This window comes from Clupea harengus, chromosome 4 (assembly GCF_900700415.2).
Source record: "Clupea harengus chromosome 4, Ch_v2.0.2, whole genome shotgun sequence".
Taxonomy (NCBI): Eukaryota; Metazoa; Chordata; class Actinopteri; order Clupeiformes; family Clupeidae; genus Clupea; species Clupea harengus.
Genome location: NC_045155.1, coordinates 11,504,347 through 11,526,229, shown reverse-complemented (window position 1 = coordinate 11,526,229; position 21,883 = coordinate 11,504,347). Strand labels below are relative to the sequence as shown.

Here is a 21,883-nt window from a genome sequence, read left to right as displayed (position 1 = left end):
AACCCTATTTGTCATCGATCACGCAGAGAGGAATCCCGAGCATTATCAATCATGAGAGTGAGTGAAGGAGACAGTGTGGAGAAAGAGAGAGAGAGAGAGAGAGAGGGAAAGATGGAGTGAGAGGGAGGCGGAGGAGAGATAGAGAGAGAGAGAGAGTTGAGTCATATGTCCTGCGGTTCGTACTGGCACAACAGTGAAAAGATGAGTATTGGATAGTGGATGGCCTCTTTGATAAAGCCAGCACAGAGCCCATGGCGAGCAGTTCGACAATAATAATAAAAGAGACACAGACCCACTTGAGTAGAGGGGAAAAGGGACAGGTGAAGTGCTTTTTTATTAGTCCAGTAGACTTCTGTGACAGAGGAAATATTTTTCTTGTACAGCATTTTCAAATAATAATAATAATAATAATAATAATGATAAAAAAACATATATGAAGAGAAAACAACAAGATAAAAATAATATGTTTCATTTACATACACTTGGATACTTTGGTATGCAGCACTGAAACCTTTAAAAGTGGAGAGAGAGAGACAATGTGAATTCAAGTTAGATGTCATATAGATATATATTATGATGTTTCCCTTTTTGTTGAGCTACAGGAAGGATGAGGAGAGGTTCCTAACACTTTGCTGGGCAGCGTGATGCGTACTTCTCTATAATAGGCTATGAGGCCTGTCATGAGCGATATGTCATTGCTGACGCTCCTTCTCTGCGAGTCTCTTTGCCTTGTTCTGAAGGTAGCGCACTTTGCCCTCCTCAAAACGCTTCTGTTCATCTTCTCCTTCCAGCTGCAGACAGAGGGATAGAGAGAGAGGTAAAGAAAGGAGAAAAAAGTAGAATTTATTTTATTTTTGAAGGACAAAGTGAAAAAACAGAGTTTATGCCTGCTTTGTACATATTGTAAGCCCAAGTGATTCTCCTACATTTAGTCAACAAAGGCGATTGTGCCAATTATCACCTAAATGTTTTCATTTTCAGCCTGGCATTAAACGTAAGGTTGTTAGGGTAACTTTAACGGAAACACCTAATAAAACTGCTGCAAATGTATGCAAATGAACCTGATTCCATCAACCTTAGTTGCGTTATACTCTATGCGAATTGGGAGTTAATACACCCCCTCTAGCGAATCGATTTCTTATTTGACCAAAAAGATTTAATGCAAATTTCAAGCGTTTCCACTAAGGATTTCCTATTTGAAGAGTCAAAATTTGCATTAAAAAGTTGGATGAAAACCCAGTTAGTGTACACATAATAAAAAAAAACATTATACACGTATCCTCAACCCTTATCAGAATAAAATTGAACTTGCCTACATAGCAAACAAAGAAAAGGGTCACATAACAGTGTACCACAGGTGAAAGCTTATGTTAAGCCTACACACAATTGAATCAAATACCTGCAATTCGAACAGCAAATATTAGTGCACAGATGTAACCTAGTAATCTGTGTGTTCTATGCTATGAAATGCCCTATACACAAACAGAATCAATACTGTCACTTACTGAGCCGATCTTCAGAAACCGACTATTGAAAAATGGATTTCTGAATAATGCATGAAACTGCAACTGGATAGATATCTTACCCACTTGCCCCAAGTCTTTCACCTTGACACTAGGAGAGCACCTGTCCCCTGTGTGACATGTGCAAGAAGCACACATTGTGTAAGAAGCACACACTGCGTGTGTGTGCGTGTGTGTGTGTGGGCCGTCTTCACTTGTGTCTCAGCCTTATGGTGGATGTAGCTGGTGTTGGTGGCGCCGTGTTAATTAAACCACATGGCATTTCAGATTTAAACACACGTCAACACCTCCGCTAATAATTCAGACACACAGAAACATGCACACGTACACACACACACGACCCCCACACACACACCCCCACACACACACACACACCACACACACACACACACAGGGCTGTTAACCTCTGCCAAGTACACCCCTTCTTCTTGCCTATCTATCTCTTAGGATGTTCTTTACTCTTACAGGACCAACCCGTCTCCTCATGACATGGACAGAGGACCTCTTTTAACTTCCTCTCAGAAATATTACCCATTTGTGTCACTGAATAGCCATCCACCATTCATCACAAACACCTGCAGATGCATATATTTCAGTGTAGCGAAGGAATACTATGGCTATAAATGATTTTAGGCTGATAGGCTGTATTTAACTTTTGAAACCTTCTCCATCGTCTGCCTGAGCATACACACATAAAATCTCCCCCCTCTCTTCAACAAAGGCTGAATCTAGCTGACATTGCAGCAGCATTATTATTATTATATTTTTTATTAAGTTCACTACAGCATGTAGCCTTTATCTCGCCGAGGTAAGAAACTGAATTATCTGAGAACATGATGTGATTAACAAATGCCTGGGAAACCGTGTATTGCTAGTGTCACAAACTCAGTTCCGGTACACTCCTGTACACAGCATGCAGACACATATTCATGTCAAGGTCTCAATCAGCATCTAATTAATCCATTAAGAATCTGGCATGCGGACGCGCAATACAACGTGTTCCAGGAATCACAAAAAACAGCAGTTAGCTAATAAAGCTAATAATGAATAATTAGTGCATTACAGATGAATAATTCATCATAATCAAACTCATAATGACATGGGCTAAGAGTTAGAGGGGTCTGATTTTTTACCACAGAATACTCTCTGAGAAAGAGGGGGGGGAGAAAAACAGAGAAAAACAGAGAGAGACAGAGAGAGAGAGAGAGAAAGAGAGAGAGAGAGAGAGAGATAATAAGGTGTGGCAGAGGATGTCAATAGAGGTGCATGATAAAGAGCTCTTGTGAGACCTACGGGTGCATTCGAGACAGCACTGCAGTGAGGGATGAGTGTCTGCAGCACAAGATGTTCCTCAGCACTCGCCTCAATGCCAGGCGGAGGGGCAGGGTGCTTCAGACATAAATTGAAACTAATGCCATCCTCCCGAGCGACCCGGGTTACAGACATTGGCCACGGATTTGCCTGGCTGATGTCATGCAACCTTGAAGAAACTTTTTTTGGCCAGGGTCAGCGAAATGTCCTGTTGCTGTGGGGACTGTATGAGTGTGTGTGTGTGTGTGTGTGTGTGTGCTTGTTAATAGCGATGTCTGTTTGTGGATGTGTTAGTGTGCGAGCATGTGTGTATGTGTGTGTGTGTGTGTGTGAGAGAGAGACAGAAAGAGATAGAGTGTGTTTATGTGTGAGTGGGCGCTGAGTGGCTCTTGTCTTGCACAAATTGAATTAGGCTGAAGGAAATGAGGCGGGTTAGTCAGGAGAGAGAGAGAGTCAGGGAGAGAGAGAGAGAGAGAGAGAGAGAGAGAGTGAGAGAGAGTGAGAGAGAGATAAAAACAAAGAGAGAGAGAGTGATAGACAGAGAAAGACTTGCAGAGTTCACATCGGCTCAATGCCAAGTTGATTGCTGACAGAGGAACTAGAGCAAAGTGTAGCCAAACCTCTAATCAGCCACTAGTGTGGAAAAGTGAATCCGGGTAACTCTTTACAACTGTTGATGTAAGGCTTTATGAATGTTTGTACAGCGCTAATGAAGGCTAATGGACTTTTCTACTCTTTTTTCAAAGAAATCCATGTTGCTAAGCAGCAAATGTGGAAACATAGTAGGATTAACAGATTGGAGTCTGACAGATTATGACTGACATTTAACAATCATATATGCTGTTGATTTGATTCCTTCAATTGCCCAGACACATAATAGTAGATACATTTCTTCTTTGTGAATTCTTGCTTGAATTCACTTCAGCTGAACTCATAGCATGAAAGGCTTGGAGCTGTCCATTTGCCATTGTGCAAACCTGCTGAACTGCACTGCTGAGGTTAGTCCTCACAAGTGATTAGTTCAAACTGATGACCCAAAAAGTCGAAAGCACACAACAGATATTGATATTCTTTCAAAAGTATCGACAACACAGTAAATAGACACATGCACCATGGCAAGGTCACACCAAACACATGATTTCAAGGACTAATGCTTTTGTTCTTGTTTCTTTGCTTTTCTGAAGTTTCTACAATTCTCCCTCCGCAGCAGAGCAGATTATATACCAGAAAATCGTGCAGTTTTTGCCGGTCTCATTGCACACCGGGTCGTCGTTGCACACAGAGACTGTCTTGGCACTGTGGAGATGTTACGCTTCAGAGATCAAATGTTATGGTAACAAGAGATACGCTTGGCTTCCCAAAGCACCACAGAGCTTCTCGTGAGGCCATCTACAATGTGATTACAGTGAAATGTGAGATGAACTGATCCAAAGACCTGAACCTAATTTAAAAGTGGCTCCTCGTTCACCATTGTTCAATATCGCGACGCCCCAGCAGTTCTTCACCAACTCAGCTAATTGGTGGGTTGGAGTGTGTTTAGAGCAGGAGTGCCATCCTGCTCCAGTCTTTACTTCACAGCAGCCAAAACTGTGAGATTAGCAGTCAGGCAGCCATGGGCTAAATGCTGCCAACAGTCCAAAACGAAAAGCTCCCTCCCTATTGTCCTAAAACAGGGGAGATGGTTGTCATGTCTGTTGTCTATTCTGACGCTGAGATGAAGTGCAGGAAACATCGGTCTCGCTGATGGCTCTTTCGCTGGTGTTTGTTTGGCCGTGTCTGGGCAGGAACACTTAACATGCAGGCTCCCACTCCCACTCGTACTCGCTTCCCCTCCAGCTACCAGAGCAGGGAGAGAACCAGCGATCAGCCAGTTGACCCCAACCTGCAGCTGACTCGCAGAGGTCCAGCACACACACACACACACACACACACACACGTGCGCGCAAGCACAAACGCACACGTCCGTGCAGCGGTACACATCGGCGGGTGTACACTCAAGACTGGAATTGCCGTAACTCACTCACACACCCATCTTCTCTCACTCTCTTTTCTCCCCCACCACACAGACACACACTCCACATGATCCATCTCCATCTCTTCCCAGAATAAATAAATGCTGCTATAAGTGTCCTGCCTATTAATTAGGTGGATTTATGTGGTCTCAGACACTGTCCTGTGCAGGACACTCTCCTCTCACCCTCCTGAGGCCCGAGGGAACGCTGGCTCCTTAATCATCCAAATTACACCTACTTATTACTCTGCTAAATTAATCTCCTTCCGCACACAAGTGGCAACTTCAAATAATGAAGAAGGTAATTAAGGACAGTTGGAGAATTGGAAACGGCTGGGTACAGACCGATACAAATATGCGTCATCACCGTGGCTGTGTGTTATATATATATCAGATGCTAGTTGGTTGTTGTTGGCAGGTAGCTGTATTTGTCCTTGATGGTGAGGGAGGAACTAAAGTGAGAGATTACACAAATATGAAGCCTCAAAAACTTGCAAGAGACAAACATGCGACATGAGCTAGTTTGGTTTGTTGTCTGGGCATGCGTGTCTAAACACCTGAGCATTGCTGTTCACTCACATTGTTGCACTCACTGTAACCTCTACAACCTCAACAGAGTAAGCCTGCATGAAATGCTGTGAGGTTGGCCATATGGCTATGCAATACTAGCTCATGATAAAGGTTACCTTCAACATGCCTTACTATTTCCTGCATTCTGCCTGTCTAAAAACATGGCTTTCCCACTTCCACCGTGTGCCTGATGAGGGTGGTTGAACACAATAATGGCCTGATGAGGGTGGTTGAACACAATAATGACCCGCACAGCGTGTGCGTGGAGCTGGTCACCGAGGTGCTGATCCCTGCACTGCTCTGCACTGGTGCACTGTGGGTCCCTGGGCTCAGCACCTCTGGCAGGCCAGCCAGGAAAGCGCTCACAGACACAGTCATAAACTGTCAGCCTGTCAGGCAGGCCAGTATGTTTGGTGCTTTTCATAAGGCTGAAATATTGATCTCATCTCAGTGAGATCGTCCCACTCTGACAACTGGCTGGCACGGCGTGGCATAAACTGCCTCTAGCTGGAGGTGTTTTTTTTCCCCCTATCTCTTTCATTTTTCAGTTGAGAAATGGGTATGTAAGAAAACAGTGCCAGTTTGCTGTGGATGAATGCAGCTGCTGTTGTGATGAAGTGTGATGAAAACAAAGCACTAGCTTCAAAGCCACAAGCTTTCTGTGTGTGTGTGTGTGTGTGCGTGCGTGCGTGTGAAAGAGAGCGAGAGAGAAAAGAAATAAATAAAGAGAGCAAACACTAGATGCAATAGTGATGTTAGCGCTGCTTCATTCTGTAGTCTCCAAAAGCTTCACACACACACACGCGCACACACACACACAGACGCGCGCACACACACACACACACCCTCACTTACACACACACCCTCACACACACACACGCCCTCACACACACACACACGTACACACACACTCTCATATACACACACACACACACACACACACACACACCCTCACACACACATAAATTCTAGGCAGTCAGCTTTCCCCCAAATCACTATCCGGATGAACAAAACATATGACAGGAATTCCTTTATAATCTCTTTCTTTCCCTGAAAAGAGAAAACGCCACGAGGGACTAATTATACGGATTATGAGAATGGCTGTATTAATTTTTAATCAAATTATAGTGATGTTCTGAATTAGGCCTTCTTTAGAGGAGGGATAGTATTTAATGCAGGAATGACTACATCTCTCTCTCTCTTTCTCTCTCTTTCGCTTTCTCTGCTGCCTACCCTCTCTTTCACTTTCGGTACATGCAGAGAGAGAATTTGGAGTGACTTCAAGAGAGGCGGCTTAGCCGGGGTGAGGCCGGAATGCGGCCGTCACCAGTGGGCTTGTTGTGACCGTGATGTCACAATTAACCTGCAGCGGAGCGCGGCGCCCCCTCTGATCCCAGTGCAGCCAAGTGGTGTCTGAAGGTCGTCTGTGCCCTCTGCAGCTGGGCCAGAGCTGCCACACAGACCCGAGTAAAACAAGGCCAGCACCACGGGCCACAGGACAGCACAGCACAGGAGAGGAGAGGAGAGGAGACACACACACACACACTCATTGTATGTGTGTGTGTGTGTGTGTGTGTGTGTGTGGATGTCAGGGTATGTATGTGTGTGTGTGTGTGTGTGTGTGTGTGTGTGTGTGTGTGTGTGTGTGTGCGTGCGTGTGTATGCATGAGGAGAAGGAGAGAGACAGAGAGACAGAGAGAGAGAGAGATTGCAGAGATGACAGACAGAGATTGAAATGAAACTGTCTTTTTTTTGTCATAGATTCTGAATTAGATGCAGCTACGCGCTGATGCAGAGAGTGCTAGTGATGATGTACATGCTGGGGTGACAGATGGATGATTGGACTTATGGCTAGACAAATGGACAGAGGAATAGATAGATAGAATAGATGGATGGATGGATGGATGGATGGATGGATGGATGGGGAATGGGGATAGTGCAGAATGCTGATCCTAGGGTTGTGGCATCCTTTACAAAAATAGCTATAGCGCAGCAGCGTGATATTCCTGTACTGGAACATGGGTAAGGGCTATTAGAATGCAGCCTTAGTCGGGAGATGACACATTATTATGTAACAGGGAAAAAGATAAGCTGAGATTTCATCACACAGGCACACATCATGTGGAGTGGAAGGGCGCATGTATGCAATGCTCCGTCCCAAGACCTGGAAAATAGGTCAAATCAGGAAACAGTGCATCTGGCCATCCTGTTTCGAGAGACTCGGTCGGGTCATTAGCCCCCCTGTCAACCCTGGTATTGTTCTGAACAGCGTGCTAAAAAGATCAGGCTGCTTAGTGGGGAGAGGGATGAGCCTGAATGAGCCTAAAATGAAGCGAGGGAGTGGAGGATGCCAGGAAAGGGCTGGAGGGTCTGGGCAGCACTGGCATTGGAGCGGAGTGTTGGGAGGGGTGGGGGTGGTGGGTCACTGCCAGGCCTGACGTTCTGCCAAAAGCCAGGCTCACAGCGGCATTAACCAGTGAATAACAGGTAGATGAAAATAACCATCTGGACATGACTCATGAGACATGACTTTGGAACAGATTTTTACCCTGTGTGTGTGTGTGTGTCTGTATGTGTGCGCTACTTCTATGAACATGGGCAAGCAGAATTAAGAGAATTGTCTGTTCTGTAGAAATTGTCACCTCCATTTGGTGGTTTCTTCACAACAGGGAGACATGCAGTATTTTACGCCGTGTGAAATATGAACATGTGTGTTCCAGCATACGAAAAAACTGTGGTTGATCCTAAACATTTTGGCCAGGATGTAAGAATTTGTTCAGCGACCTGACACTTGGCCATGCTGTCCGGTGGAATGCGGTGGCTAACAGCCCCTCTGACATGTGATCGGCCGTCAGCGGCTCTTCCCGCTCTCGCATTCTCAGGAGGGGCACACAGTGCAGGGAGCGTGGCTCCAGTGCTCACTTTAACCCCTTGGTGTACGGGCGCGTCTAAAAATAAACCCCTCGTGTTGCCTACTAGGCGTAACCATGGCAACGCCTCTTGTTTTGCGAGGAAGGGACCAGCTGAGTGTTTGTGAGAAAAAAAAAAAGAAAGAATCTCTTGCCATGCCTCTTCTCTCTCTCTCTCACACACACCCTCTCGCTTCATCTTTTTCTTTGCCTGCGGTGATGTTAATGCCTTCTCTGTCTTCACCTCTCCCTTCCTGTCCTATACACACTAATCTCCGCTCTCCATCTCCACCTCTTTGTCTGTAATATGTCCTGTCTCTCTCTCTCTCTCTCTCTCTTCCTTTCTCGTCTTGTGGTGCCTCCTCACTCTCTCTTTCTTCCTCTCATCTATCTCCCTGGCCCCTCACACACAAAAGAGGTATCGCCATCATGTCCTCGGCCACCGCATCACAAAGCAATGCTCCTGGAAGACATGCTGTCAGTCTTTTCACTGTCTACTCTGTCACTCTCTCATCCTCTCTCTCTCTGTTCTGTCTTTCTGTTCTGTGTTTGTAGTGATGCTGAAGCGTCCCTGGGATTCAGAGGACCCTTAACACCCCCGACATCCTCATAGAGTACACTGCCGTATCTGACAGCCCACCCCATACCCTGCCCCCCCTTCCAACACAAACCCCCCACCCCCCCTGCTCAGAGAGCTATAACGGGAACTCCATAAATAGACACCAGGTCTTTTTTTCCCCTCCATGCGACATGAAAAAAAAACACCTGAAGTCAAAAAATAGCAGCCGCTGTCCCGTCCATGAGGCTATTTCCGAGCCAGAACATGGCCACTATCGGCAGCCAACTGACAGGGCCGATTAATTGAAGGCTGCTCATCCAGCTCCAACGTCCCCCTAACACCCTCCCCCCCCTTCTCTTATTTTTAAATACACAGATGTATTTATAGCACTGAGGATGCCCTGGGGAGGGATGCGATGGGATTCAGCAGTCTTCCATTCTGAGGACAGTCTTGTGCCCGGCACTGGCACTCAGTGTCTCTGCAGTGATGCATGTGCTGAAGCGGGGGCCTTCGCCTCTCCTGAACCCCATGCATGTTCCGCTTCTCAGAGAAAAACACAGTGGCGCCGTTGTTTACTGTTTGTGCATCCCGACCGCTTTTCTTCTTCTTGCTCCAGAGGCTGGTTCTTTGGTTCAGTGGCTGGTCTGGTCCCATCTCCTCTCCTCCAGCCTCAGCTCTGATCGATCAGCCTGCTGCTGCTACTGCTGCTGCTGCTACTGCTCTGCCTGGAGCCCTTTACTTTATTAAAAACACATTACCATCCCGTTCCACCCACTCTGCAACACAACCTCTCTGCTTCACGTGCGACCACAATATGTGTGCGTGCTTGAGGGATAGCGTGTGTGTGTGTGTTTGTCTGTGTGCATTTGAGCATAAGCACAAAAAGGGTGCATTTGAGTGTATGAGTGCACTGCATTCTCTACACAGTATCTTTCTCATTAACGCAAAGAATAGCGAGGGCCCGATGATAAGCTATTCCCCCATCGAGTTAAAAATCCATAAAACATATTTATGTGGTGGATTAAGCTAGCATTCTGTGAGCAAACACAATAACTCTGGCCCCGCGTGCGGCTAATCAATGCGTGGATTTGAAGGTGGAGTGGGGATTTTGCCCGTTTGTTTGGTGAGCGGCGGCGTCAAATGCGCCGGCGGCTCCTGTCGGCTCTAGAGCTCCTGCGGGTTGATAGCATGTTAACAATGCTGCTATTTCAGAGAGGCGCGCTAAGACGTGATCATCGGAAACATCAGGAGGGCGTATGAAGGAGAGAGAGATAGAGAGAGTGCATGTGAGAAAAGGTGGGAAAGAAAGAAAGAGGAAGAGAGGGAGTAAAGGGGGGGGGCTGAAGATGGTAATGAGAGTTTGTGCACGAGGGGGGTGACAGCCTTGTGGAAGACACTTAATCACGCAGAAAGCAGAGAGAGAGATGAGGAGAAGGCTACGCCTCTCCCACGAGAGAGGAGGTGGGGAGGCGAGGAGAGGAGAGGGGCTGGGGTTGGGGCATCGTGCGTCAATCTCAGGTTTCATGTGAATTCTAATGACTCTGGATGTCATCCAGAGCTGCAACCCTACACCAACATGCTACTGCAGCGCATAAATATTTCATCCTCCTACTTAAACCTATTTTCATAAATGTTGGCCCGCACTGAATATGTTGAGGGCTAATGCCGCCCCCCCCCCCCCCCCCCCCCCGCGCATCCCCAGAGCTGGCTTCCCTGATAAGACTGGTGAGTCTCAATTCACACAGAAATTGAGAGCAGGAGACCATGCTCTGTTCGCTCCTTCCTTTCCATGAAAACTAGCCACAGAGAAATCACTCCAGAAAGAGCTCCCCCCCCCCCCCCCCCCCCTGGCGATGGGAGGTCAGCTTTTGGCTTAAGGGAGTGCCTCCCTTCCATACTCCCCCACTGACCCACTGTGGCCAATCATGATGAGGAAACACGCCATCTGCATCCTGTCTAAATATGCTCCAGATTGCCAGGATAACCCTGGGATTATAAGGTGATGACACCTTTATTGGAATTGAAGGCATAATATAAACAACATGTAACAGACTTGTGAGGCATCCGTTGAAAATCCGATATTCCCAATCACCAGTAAACACACATTGCCTGGTGTAAGCCCACTGCGTAGCATCAATACTCGTTTGTCTGCCATTCAGGTCAGCTGTTGCCTATTACCAAACACTTGCTGAGCTTGCTTTCAGTCAAGATGATCTCCCTATACGAGACATATTGATGATATTTGGCAAGGCTAAACTAAATACAAGACCTGTGATGAGGGTTCCGCGCGGCGTGTTCTTACCTTGAGTGTAGGCACGGGGAGTGGCCGGTTCTCCTTGTCCAGGGAGATGTAGGTGAAGAAGGCGGTGACGGCGCGGAACTTCCCCTGCTCAGCCTCCACCAGCGGATCTGCATCCACGAACACCTCAATCTCCATGGACTTGTTACTGGTGAAGGTCATCCGGCCCGACACCGTGATCACGCAGCCTAAAGGGGGCACAGGTGAAGGGGCAAAGGTCACATATGAATACGAATGACCTCAGGAACACTAGTGACCCTGAAAAGGAAGGCACGTATAGCACATTACTCTCATTGATACCCATCCATTTCCATTTCTCTATTCTCAAAGACAGATAAGGAGTTCAGATGGCAAAGGTCAGGATTGTACAATGCCAAAGGTCATTCCTCTATATCTCTGTTCATTCTTTTCACTCCACATTTTCGTCAATTAATGGATCTGACTGGGCCGTGCTCCTGAATTATGGGCTGTGCACTGAGCGCTAAAATACAGAGTGAAATAGGAGGAAGTCATGACCTGGGATGAGGTTTTCCCACAGTGCAGCGCAGCTGGTCTAAAAGCAGCCGTGACACCGGTGTGCTTGTTGAAACAGTGCCACATTGCTGTGTGCGCAGTGATCTTTCATCATTATCACATCTGCTGCACATCAATGCTTCAGTGAGCACAGCACTCAAAAAAACAAAACAAAAAAACTGAACACTGTGCCTTTCCATTCATCAGCACAGCAAATGATTGAGATCTTTTAGATCACTGAAACTAGCTGGAAAATCCCCATTAACCCTTTTCAACCTACATTCCCACAGGATCACTCCTTAGAAACTAGACCCATTGTTTCCTGTGTGCAGTAGCATATTGCTTACCTGCATGGGGAAAATGGTGAATCAATGTGAGACGTGAATCTTCCCTACCTGTCAGTGTAGAATACTAACTAGCAGAGAGGACATACTGAACAACTAGGCTGCAAGTCAGTGGTCTTCATGCTACCAGGGGAGGATGCTAATACAGGGTTCTTGCACCATTTCAAAAGTAAAATGTAATGCTTTTTAAGACTTTTTTAAAGACCTCAACAAATATAATTTAAGACCCAAAAATGTCACAATTTCTTTGGAATACTCAATTCAGGGGTGCAAACTCATCAGGGATGAAAAAGGTGACAACGATGCGAGCCCCCTAGGAGGGTCCGGGGCATGCTCCCCGGGGAATATATTTTATATATAAGAACATTTTGCACATTTTAAAGTTCAATGCATCAATCTGGTGCACTTTGACAATAAAATTATGAGGCTAGATCTATGAAGAACTTTGTGCTGTTGTAAACAATTTTGTGCTCTGGTAACAGTTTAATCATAAACATTCCTGTGTTGAATGTTGCACGGGCACAGGCCAACCCAACCTGCCTCTAGTTGAGCCACAGTAATGGCATCCTCCTCCTAAAATTCTCTCATTCTGAAAACAAACTGAAGTAGGAGAGTGGTAAATTTGTTCAGTTGCAGTGAAGCGCCCGGCAGTAGAAAACGGGTCAGTGTTTCAGATTACAGATTACATAGGGACGTGTGGTCAGGGGAGGCAGAGCCTCATAAAAAGTAAAAAACTAAATAAATATTAATATGTATCTACTGATCTGTGCTTTAAATAAAATGTTTGTATGATTCCGATCATTTTTATAATCAAAATCGCTGAATTTGACCATGTCCTGTTCAAACAGAGGCGACTCGCGAGGTGAGGCAGCAACGAGCTGCGCCTCATCTCAGATTGTGCAATCCCTCACACACTGGGTTGAGCACATGCCTTTTGCTTTCTCATTGTTTGTCATCACTGAAATATTTGTAGACATTGTTATTATATGTCGTTTGTGTCCATAGAATAGGTAATGTAATGTATTTCACGTATGTGAAGAAGCTATTTAGTCTTGCTGATCTGTCATAAAACCACAGTGAAAAAGCACATACGGGAGGCAAGCGTAACCTCTGCCTCAATGAAGGGGGCATGCGAGAGCCTGGAACATGGTCTTCCAATCCAGTGAAGTGATAAATACATAATGGGAGACCAATGCCAGAGCTAAAAGGTTTGCTTCAAACGACAGGACAGAAGATAACTTTAGCAGCTAAACTCCGGACCAAACTCGCCTGACGGCCATGTATTTCATGTAAATGTACATTTTTCGGCGTTTTCACGCTTAGATTTGTCAAAAGTTACCGAGAAAAGACACTGTACTATCCGATAACACCGTTATTGTAACCAGCAAAAATGGTTGATGTGATTTGCGAGGCGTCTGTCAGCCAACTGTCTGACTTTAGCACGTTAGCCTACGTTAGATAGCATAACGTTATTGCAGCGTACCAACGTTACACGTTACCGTAAATGCCATCTTAAAAAGACCCGAAAGACATGTCTTGTAATACCTGTCAATTACGGCATTGAGGCAGCTACCTTCCATTTCGAACAGACCAGAAGACTCGAAATAAAAAGCGTGTCATGGTGACATGGGTTGGCCAAACAAACAAGCTTGAAAGAAATATTCATGACAGCTTGCGTTCACAGATTACTTGGAGATACCCAAGTGTGTGTGTGTGTCGAACGGTCCTCACATCGACCACCGCGTAATGGCGACACGCAGCCTGACGTCGGCGTCTGTAGCCGACGTACCGTAAACAGCTATTAAATTGCGGAGACTCATTTCACACAATACTAAATTAATCAACTATTAGATGTTTTACGATGCGCCACTGTGCTTTCTCATCGTCATTAAGCGCGCCGGCAACCTACCTACAGCAACTTTACGTGAAATTTAAGACAATTTAAGACCTTAATTACCCGAATTTTAATTTAAGACATTTTAAGACTTTTTAAGGACCCGCGGGAACCCTGTAATAGCGGCTCCTGTCTCCTGGGCCACTGTCTCCTGTACCACCTGCTCCAGCATGATACGTGGGACAATGTGTTTAGCACAAGGCCGGAAGACAAAGCCAGTGTACAGTGTATAGCCTGAGAGGATGGTGAGAATTCTCAGCTGTGTGCGCATGCATACCTATGCCTGCATGCGTGTGTGAATATGAATGAGGATGTGCCGGTCTGTTATATGGATTTCAATGTGCTTGCATGTTTGGAAATGTTTCTATGTGTCTGGGAGAGGGGCATGCATTTGCTTGTGGTTGGTTGCTTTTGTAGTTATGCGTGTGCGTAAGCATGTGTGTGTGTGTGTGTTGATTTGGATGTATATCCATGTGTGAGTGCACTGCGTGCATACTTTTGTGTTTTCCATGTGTAACTTTTGAGTTTGCATGTGTGTGTGTGTGTGTGTGTGTGTGTGTGCGTGCGCAAGTGTGTGCATTGCAAGTGTGTGTTTGCGAGTGCCTTTCACAGTGGCAGCTGGTGAGAGGCATGCAGACAGGAAGTGCACACTGTGCAGTCTGGAAAAGACACGACACAAGAAAAACACACAGAGCCAACTGTCCTTCTGCATCTTCCTCCGTCATTCTGCCCATCAAACAGCCTCTCTCCTTTTTTCCCTTCGTCCATCTCTACCCTTACGGTCACTACATGGATTACTCTTATCACCTACTCACTCACCACTATCACTTCTGTCCATCCTGTCTCTCTTTCTTACAAATACACACACACACACACATAGCGGCAGCACACATACAGAATGCTCACACAAACCCATGCACGCACGCACACACACACACACACACACACACACACAGCGGAAGGACATATACAGAATGCTCACACAAACCCATGCACGCACGCACGCACACACACACACACACACACACACACAGCGGAAGGACATATACAGAATGCTCACACAAACACACTCACTCACACACACACACAATTGAGACTTAACCCTGTATGATAGTGGCTGTCACACTTAATTAGCCTACTGTTGGCACTGGATCATGATACAGCACATACATTTACATGAAACACAATGAGCTGTGTCAAACCTGTCATGTATTGCTATGCAACAATCTGGACTGAAAGCAAAAAACTGAGTCTTTCCAACGTAGCCAAGGAGGTCTTTCTTTCTTTCTTTCCAAACAGCATCTGGCTATGGGTGTATTAAAATCAACATAATAACAACCATGTACTGTTTTGTGAAACATTTAAGTGTCTGTAAATATTATAAAATATTTACACAACCAACATCTAAAGTTTCACACACACGCACACACACACACTTTCAGACACGAATGCCCCTTACACCAAACCTCTAGAATGCAATTACCTCCATGTTTCTCAGCAGAGGACTTTGATCTTATCCTGCAGGATTTTTTTAACAGCAATTTCTGCTCTTTTACTTTTCCATTACACCGAGCCATCTAAGTTACACACAGCTCACATACACATACACACACACACACACACAGTCACGGACACACACTCTCCCACTGATATATTCAGTCAAACCAATCCGTGCATGTACTCATGATGCATACATAAACAACCATAGCAATGCACTGCTATCCTGAAGGCTCACAGTCTCTCTCTCTCTCTCTCTCTCTCTCTCACTTGCACACACATACACATAAGCACTGACCATCTGTGTTAGTGCACCCATAGACTGTGAATGAGCCAGCCTGCTTATGGACTTCAAGAAAATGGGACAGGGAGATGTAGCAGAAAGAAGTCTGACAGTCCTCATGTGATGGAGAACACCCCCCCCCCCCCCCAATTAAAAATCTCCAGTTCCATGCTTACCCATAAGCCCCTTCACCCCCGGTCTCTGTCTATCTCGCAGGGGAAGCAAGGCCTAGTGCCATCCCTCAGGTGTTGTGGCAGGGACTGTGAACGACCACAGAGAATCTGATGTATGGGGGAGGTGGAGGAGGGGTGGGGAAGGGGTGTTGAGCGGGGTGGGTGGGTGGAGGGGTGGGTAGGGGGAGATCTATTTCCAGCCCTCTTTGAAGTACAGTACAAGTCTTGTCTTATTTCCATGGCAACAGAGACTGGTGGTGCTAGTTGATTCTCTGCTGTGTTTTTTTACTTCTTCTTCATCTTCTTCTTCTTCTTACTTTATTATCTCATATGTTTCTCTCTTCAGCCATCTCCCACCAGCCCTGTGCCAGTCTGAAGGCCGAAGAGGCTGTAAGCACCTCACGTCAGTGCTTTTACATACCCCCTAAGAAGTCCTGCTTCAAACGCATGTGTGAGAGCCGCCATGTCGGTGAGCAGTGGCATGGCCCACTTCAATTAGCTGCGAATCATAGGTGCATATGTGTGTACCTGTGTGTGTGTGTGTGTGTGTGTGTGTGTGTTTGAGAGAGAGCGAAAGAAAAACAGACCCTTTTGTCCTCTCCTCCTCAGTCCATTTCATTTCCATCCCACCCCCATTTCTTTTTTTGGGATATGATTTGATGCTCGAGTCTGCTGTGGAGATGTGCCAGGGGCATGTGTTCTGTGTTCAATTATTCAGATAATTGGCTATAAATAGCAACCCGTGAGGTAAAAATAGCAGGAGTATTCTCCAGACAGCTAAGCTATGCTGCCGTGGGCTGCTACCGCTACTGTTGTTGGATTACTGGGCTCCTGTGAATTGCAGAAAATAGCCTCGTCCCATGCCTAATTAATGTACTGTACTGTACTGTTCAATCCACCTCTACAGGGGGATCTCTCGCCTTCTCGCACATATGTCTCAGACACTGATGACTCCTTTTGTCTTTGTATTTGGATACGCACAAAAACACACAAGTATGCGAAAAGATATTTATAACACACACACACACACACACACACACACACACACACACACACACACACACACACACACACACACACACACACACACACACACACACACACACACACACACACAGGGAGGCCAATCCCCAAGCGGCTTCACTACAGAACACACAGCATCATACACACACAATTATTGTCAACACACACACGCACACAATCTTTATACAGAGTATAACATATATTCCATTCAATGCTACATACATATTGTATCTCAGTGAGCTCTATATTATTACCAAAGTGTTCTCTCTCTCTCTCTGTCTGTCTGTCTGTCTCTCATCCACAAACACAGGAAAAGAGAAAGAGATAGCAAGAGAGAAAGGCCATACATGGAGTAAGCCAGCATATCTGTATTACCCTAATGGTCTGTGCAGCAAGCACTTCTGAGCCACATCTAGCCCAGGAGGCTGGAAACCGCATGAGTGTGCAGCCAAACACTAGTAATCTGTGTGGCCATGTTCTGGATTTTGGTGTTCTCAGAGTACATTTAACCTTACAACTGGCCTCCCTTTCAAGGATGCTGAAACTGGTCTTCTTAAAACTTCTTAACTCTGTTTTCACCTGACGTTTGTCATTATATAAATTATATACATTATCTATTTGTTTTAAGTTTGATCATCTCTTGAAGAATGTGTGTCATGTCTGAGGTCATGTGTGGGTGCACTGACAGACTGCCTATGTAAATACTTGCTTGACCACAAAGGCTCGTGTTGACAGGGTCAGAGAAAGCTTGTATGTGAGTGCCAGTTCTCACTTCTCACACGAATATGTGTATATGTGTGTGTGTGTGTGTGTGTGTGTGTGCGCGCACTAGTGATTGTGAGGTCGGTATTTTACACATGACAGAGTGTTTTGAAAACAATGTTTTTCCTTTGTTTTTTCAAAAAGATTTGCGTCCACATGATGTTTTGAGATCGAAATGCAAAAACGGGTGAAAACGCTGTTGCTAGCTAGGTTGTTTTAAAATCACATTTCTTGCATAAACTCTTCTGCGAGTTATAGCCTACAACTAAACAAGATTATTACAAAACCAATAACACTACGACAGGAGATAAATCCTATAAATCATTTATTCAGCAAACCATGGTTTGGGCGATCAGAATTTCCCCAGTGAAATGAACTTAAAGTTGCTGAGCATTTAGCAGCACTTTATATCAGACAAACCCAGAAAAAGGATTTGGCATGGATGGTTTCCATAGATTACGTCCTCCTGGTAGAAAAATAACAAATTGGCTGACAATCATGTTCTGTCTGACAATTAAAAATAGATTTTCTCTTCATTGCCACTGAGGACGTGTTGGAGGCTTTAGGGTGCAGCTCAGCCTTCACACAGAATGAACGGTGATTGGATAAAGTTGGGGCTGTGTCGTCAATCTTTTTCAAAAAGCTCAGTTTTTACTATTATCTATTCTACATGGTGATATAGGGGTTGCGTTTTCAAAAGTCTGTTTTCAAGGCCCCAAAAACCCAGATGTCGTGTGGACGAACGGCCAAAACGCAACAAAACCTCTCCCGTTTCCACCGTATTCGTGTGAACGCCGTGTGGACACCGTATGGACGACGTGTCTGTGTGTGTCTGTGTGTGTGTGTGTGTTCCTATGTGTGTGACGGGGCGTCTGCCCTCTGCATGCCTCAGTGGAGCCTGTGACAGATGGCGCTGCTGATCACAGGCCACTGTTCCTGACACCGGCCCCGGCTACGAGCACACGACAGGCCCACATAAAGACACACAGTACCAATGTACCCCGCTGCCGCCACTTCTGGTAGCAGTCTAAGGTACATTCCATCACTACATTCTCTTCAGGAATATGTGCAGAAGCTTTGTTAAGCCACATGCATTAAATGGCCCTACCAAGGACTTAGGTAACACCTGGTGTGAAGGTATGGACTTTCAAGCATGTTTAATCTGTATTTAATCAGATCAGTATCACTATCTAATGCATGTGCTGCATATTTTGACAATGCGTATAAACCCCATCTGCCTATGCTCCAAGACACATCATGAAGGAATATTCCACAACTGAAGAGGTCGTGTCCCTTCAATAACAAATATAGGATTTCAAAAATCCTTGAACAACACACACACATACACACACATATACAAAAAGCCTTATGATGTAATCATGGGTTGAAATGAACAATCCAAAAGAATTCCCCATCAAGCTCCACAGATGCCTAGGAAGAGGTCTAGTCTTACTCCTCAACATTCACATTCTCCATCAGGCACAGAGAGAGACATTCTCATCTGCCTGGAGGCAGGACCATATGGGGCGCATTAAATGGAGGGGAATGAAACATATTTACATGATGCTGTAACATGTGAGTCTGCAAAGAGAGGGTCTGAAAATGAGGTATTCTGCATGAGCACTGTAGAATGTTTCACGTTTGAATTCAAAGTAAAATAAGATAACTAATTCAATTTGAAAGACATTTAAACGATGGTAAGCATGTAGTTCAGCTGGTGTAATTTACAATTTAGAATAGTTTCAATAATTCATGTCTGAGGGAGGTATGAATTAACTTGCAAGGAGAACATGCTTAGCCCACTATCTACACAAACGGTTCATTTAAAAGCTTCTTCGTTGTGTTCTGTGCTTATTTACCTTGGCAGAGAGTGTCTAACTCAGACTGAGAACTGGAGAAGTCGATGGTAAACGAGCCAGAGAAAGTAATAGACTAAATATTGCATGGTCTGAATAATTAATACCTACTCAATCCTTCACTAGGAGCACACACACACACGCACAGGCGCGTGCAAGGGTACGCACAAATACACACACACACCCCAGCCTTTTGAAAAACAAGTCTGAAGTATGACTGAATAGCAAAGTGGGAGTTCCATGGGGAAAAGACAGAGATACAACTACCGCCAATAAAGTTTTGTAGTCAGATCACATCCTCTGTTTCCAACGATTAAAGGGTCTCTTCACAAACCATTAAAGGAGGAATAAATGTGCTGTGCTAAATACGTGCATTTTTTTGTGTTGCACTTAAGACCACATTTGAAAGTCAAATGATTCCCTCATGACTTGTGAAAAATGAATGATACACTTTCGGCCCCAATAAGGAACACTCAGAATACATGTGTCAAGTGCTGAGATGCGTGTTAAAAAATGGCCGCATCAATCTAAGATTTATGTGAAAGGAGACAGAATCACTTGAATAAATGCGAACATCTCACATCCATCAGTTTAACTGCATACTACACCTCTCCAAGTATAAGCCGATGCTTCTACTGTGGAACTATGGCAACTATCCTATGTGGACTAATACTCCTACTTGGACCACAATTATCATTTGGAAGTAAGTATGATGTGTGTATATATACGCCACTACGACATAAGACATACGACATGCACTGGGACCACAGAATGAATCAGAGCTGAATTCTTATGACTCTGAATCAGGTTTTTCCAAACTCCAAAACAGAGCATCAACAGCAGGGACCTATTCTGACCATAACCCTAATCTGCCTTAGCCACGTTATGTAACATCTTGAGTGTGTGTGGCAGAGAGCGGCGCAGATGACCATCGCTGCTGCCGGGAGTGGAGTGACTCTACCGTGACTTATGAAGCCCAAATGGACACATGGCTCTCTATCTCTTTTTCTCTCTCTCTCTCTCTCTTTTTCTTTCTCCAATGCCGACTCCTGCTGGTGATCCTGTGGTCCTGTGATGGATGTGTTTTCCCCATCGCCCGGGGACTTGGGCAACGGTATTTTACCACATTTAAGGCCCGACGCTTTATCAGCCGTCCATTTGTCCTCTCTCAAGGTCAACAACCGGCTCAGCTAGAAAACTGTAAAATACTCTATTCTTAAAGGTTCTCCACTCTAAAAGGCGGTGACCAGAATCAAAGAACAGTGCATTTTTCCAAAAGCGCGAATACATTACAGAAAATCATCTCGGCAGGGGTGTGGAATGACCCTCCTTCAGATGCACTGCATGTAGAAACTGTGATATGTATATATTTTTTCAGCAGAATATTTTCCATCAGATGTGGAATTAAAAGCCTGATACATCAAGGTGACTGCAGCCTCAGGACGGTTCATTCTCTTGATTAATGAACGAACATCTTTCTGTTGGTGGCAGGGGTTGGCCTGTCCTGGTGGTGGGGTCCTACCTTTCATGATCTTGCGGTGGAAGTTGATGGCGTCCACTGAGGCCGTGACGATGTTGGTCTTGCAGTGGCGTACGGCCACGATCCCCGCCACCTCGTCCATCAGCTTCATGGTCACACCTAACAAATACACCAGAGGTGGGGTTATGCCATGACATAATTGTTCCTTGGACGGATGATGATGTGTTTGTGAAAGAAATATTTTGCACCTGAATTCCGGGCACAAAATCATTTGGTAGCTGTTCTGCTGACACTTGCAAAACTCAACCCTTATAAGATATGATCAAAAACTCTCTAAACCGCCCAAGGGCCTTGGAGTGTCCATCCCTTGCTTGGCCTCACACCCTTCCCTTCCCTCCATTTTGTCTTTGTGAATGTGACTTTCATGAGAGGGCATACTAATAGACTCCACTATTAGCCGCTAATTCCCCTCAAGTAATACTCACAGTGTGAACTCTGCTCCAGCTGTGTTTTGGGCTAAAGTGGTAATAATATCAGCTGTCAGTGATTCACATTGATTAATGGCTGCCGTGGCATTTTTAGAGGCTCTGCTTCAGGAAAAAACACTGATGAACAATTTAAACCACTGTAGCCCAGAGGGAGCAGTGAGCAGCGAGAACTGATCTGGAGACAGATGAAACTTCACAATCGCAGTAAAAAATAGGGAGGCACACAATGAGGCCTGATCACAGTTCAGGGCTACACCGCCTCTACGTCTTCAGTCGTGTCTGCTCAGGGGTGTGTTGTGCAGTGACCATCGTTAAATGATAGAGAGACAATCAATTTGAACACACTCTCTCTCTCTCTCTGTTTCTCTCTCTCTCTCTCTCTCTGAGT

At 45.3% G+C, this 21,883-nt stretch overlaps 1 protein-coding gene across 4 annotated transcripts in view; it reads right to left on the bottom strand.

The window, feature by feature from the left end:
• Positions 1-301: 301 nt before the first annotated feature.
• Positions 302-21,883, bottom strand: part of acot7 (acyl-CoA thioesterase 7) — a 69,368-nt gene continuing 47,786 nt past the window's right edge. For 3 of the 4 annotated variants that reach the window (XM_031566240.2, XM_012826197.3, XM_031566241.2), the window contains 3 exons: positions 21,050-21,166; positions 11,186-11,370; positions 302-791 (listed from right to left, as the gene is read on the bottom strand). In XM_031566240.2, coding sequence (XP_031422100.1) covers positions 693-791; positions 11,186-11,370; positions 21,050-21,166 — 401 coding nt within the window. In that variant the 3' untranslated portion in view covers positions 302-692. The remainder of the gene's footprint in view (positions 792-11,185; positions 11,371-21,049; positions 21,167-21,883) is intronic. The other variant, XM_031566242.2, reaches the window with a different exon arrangement.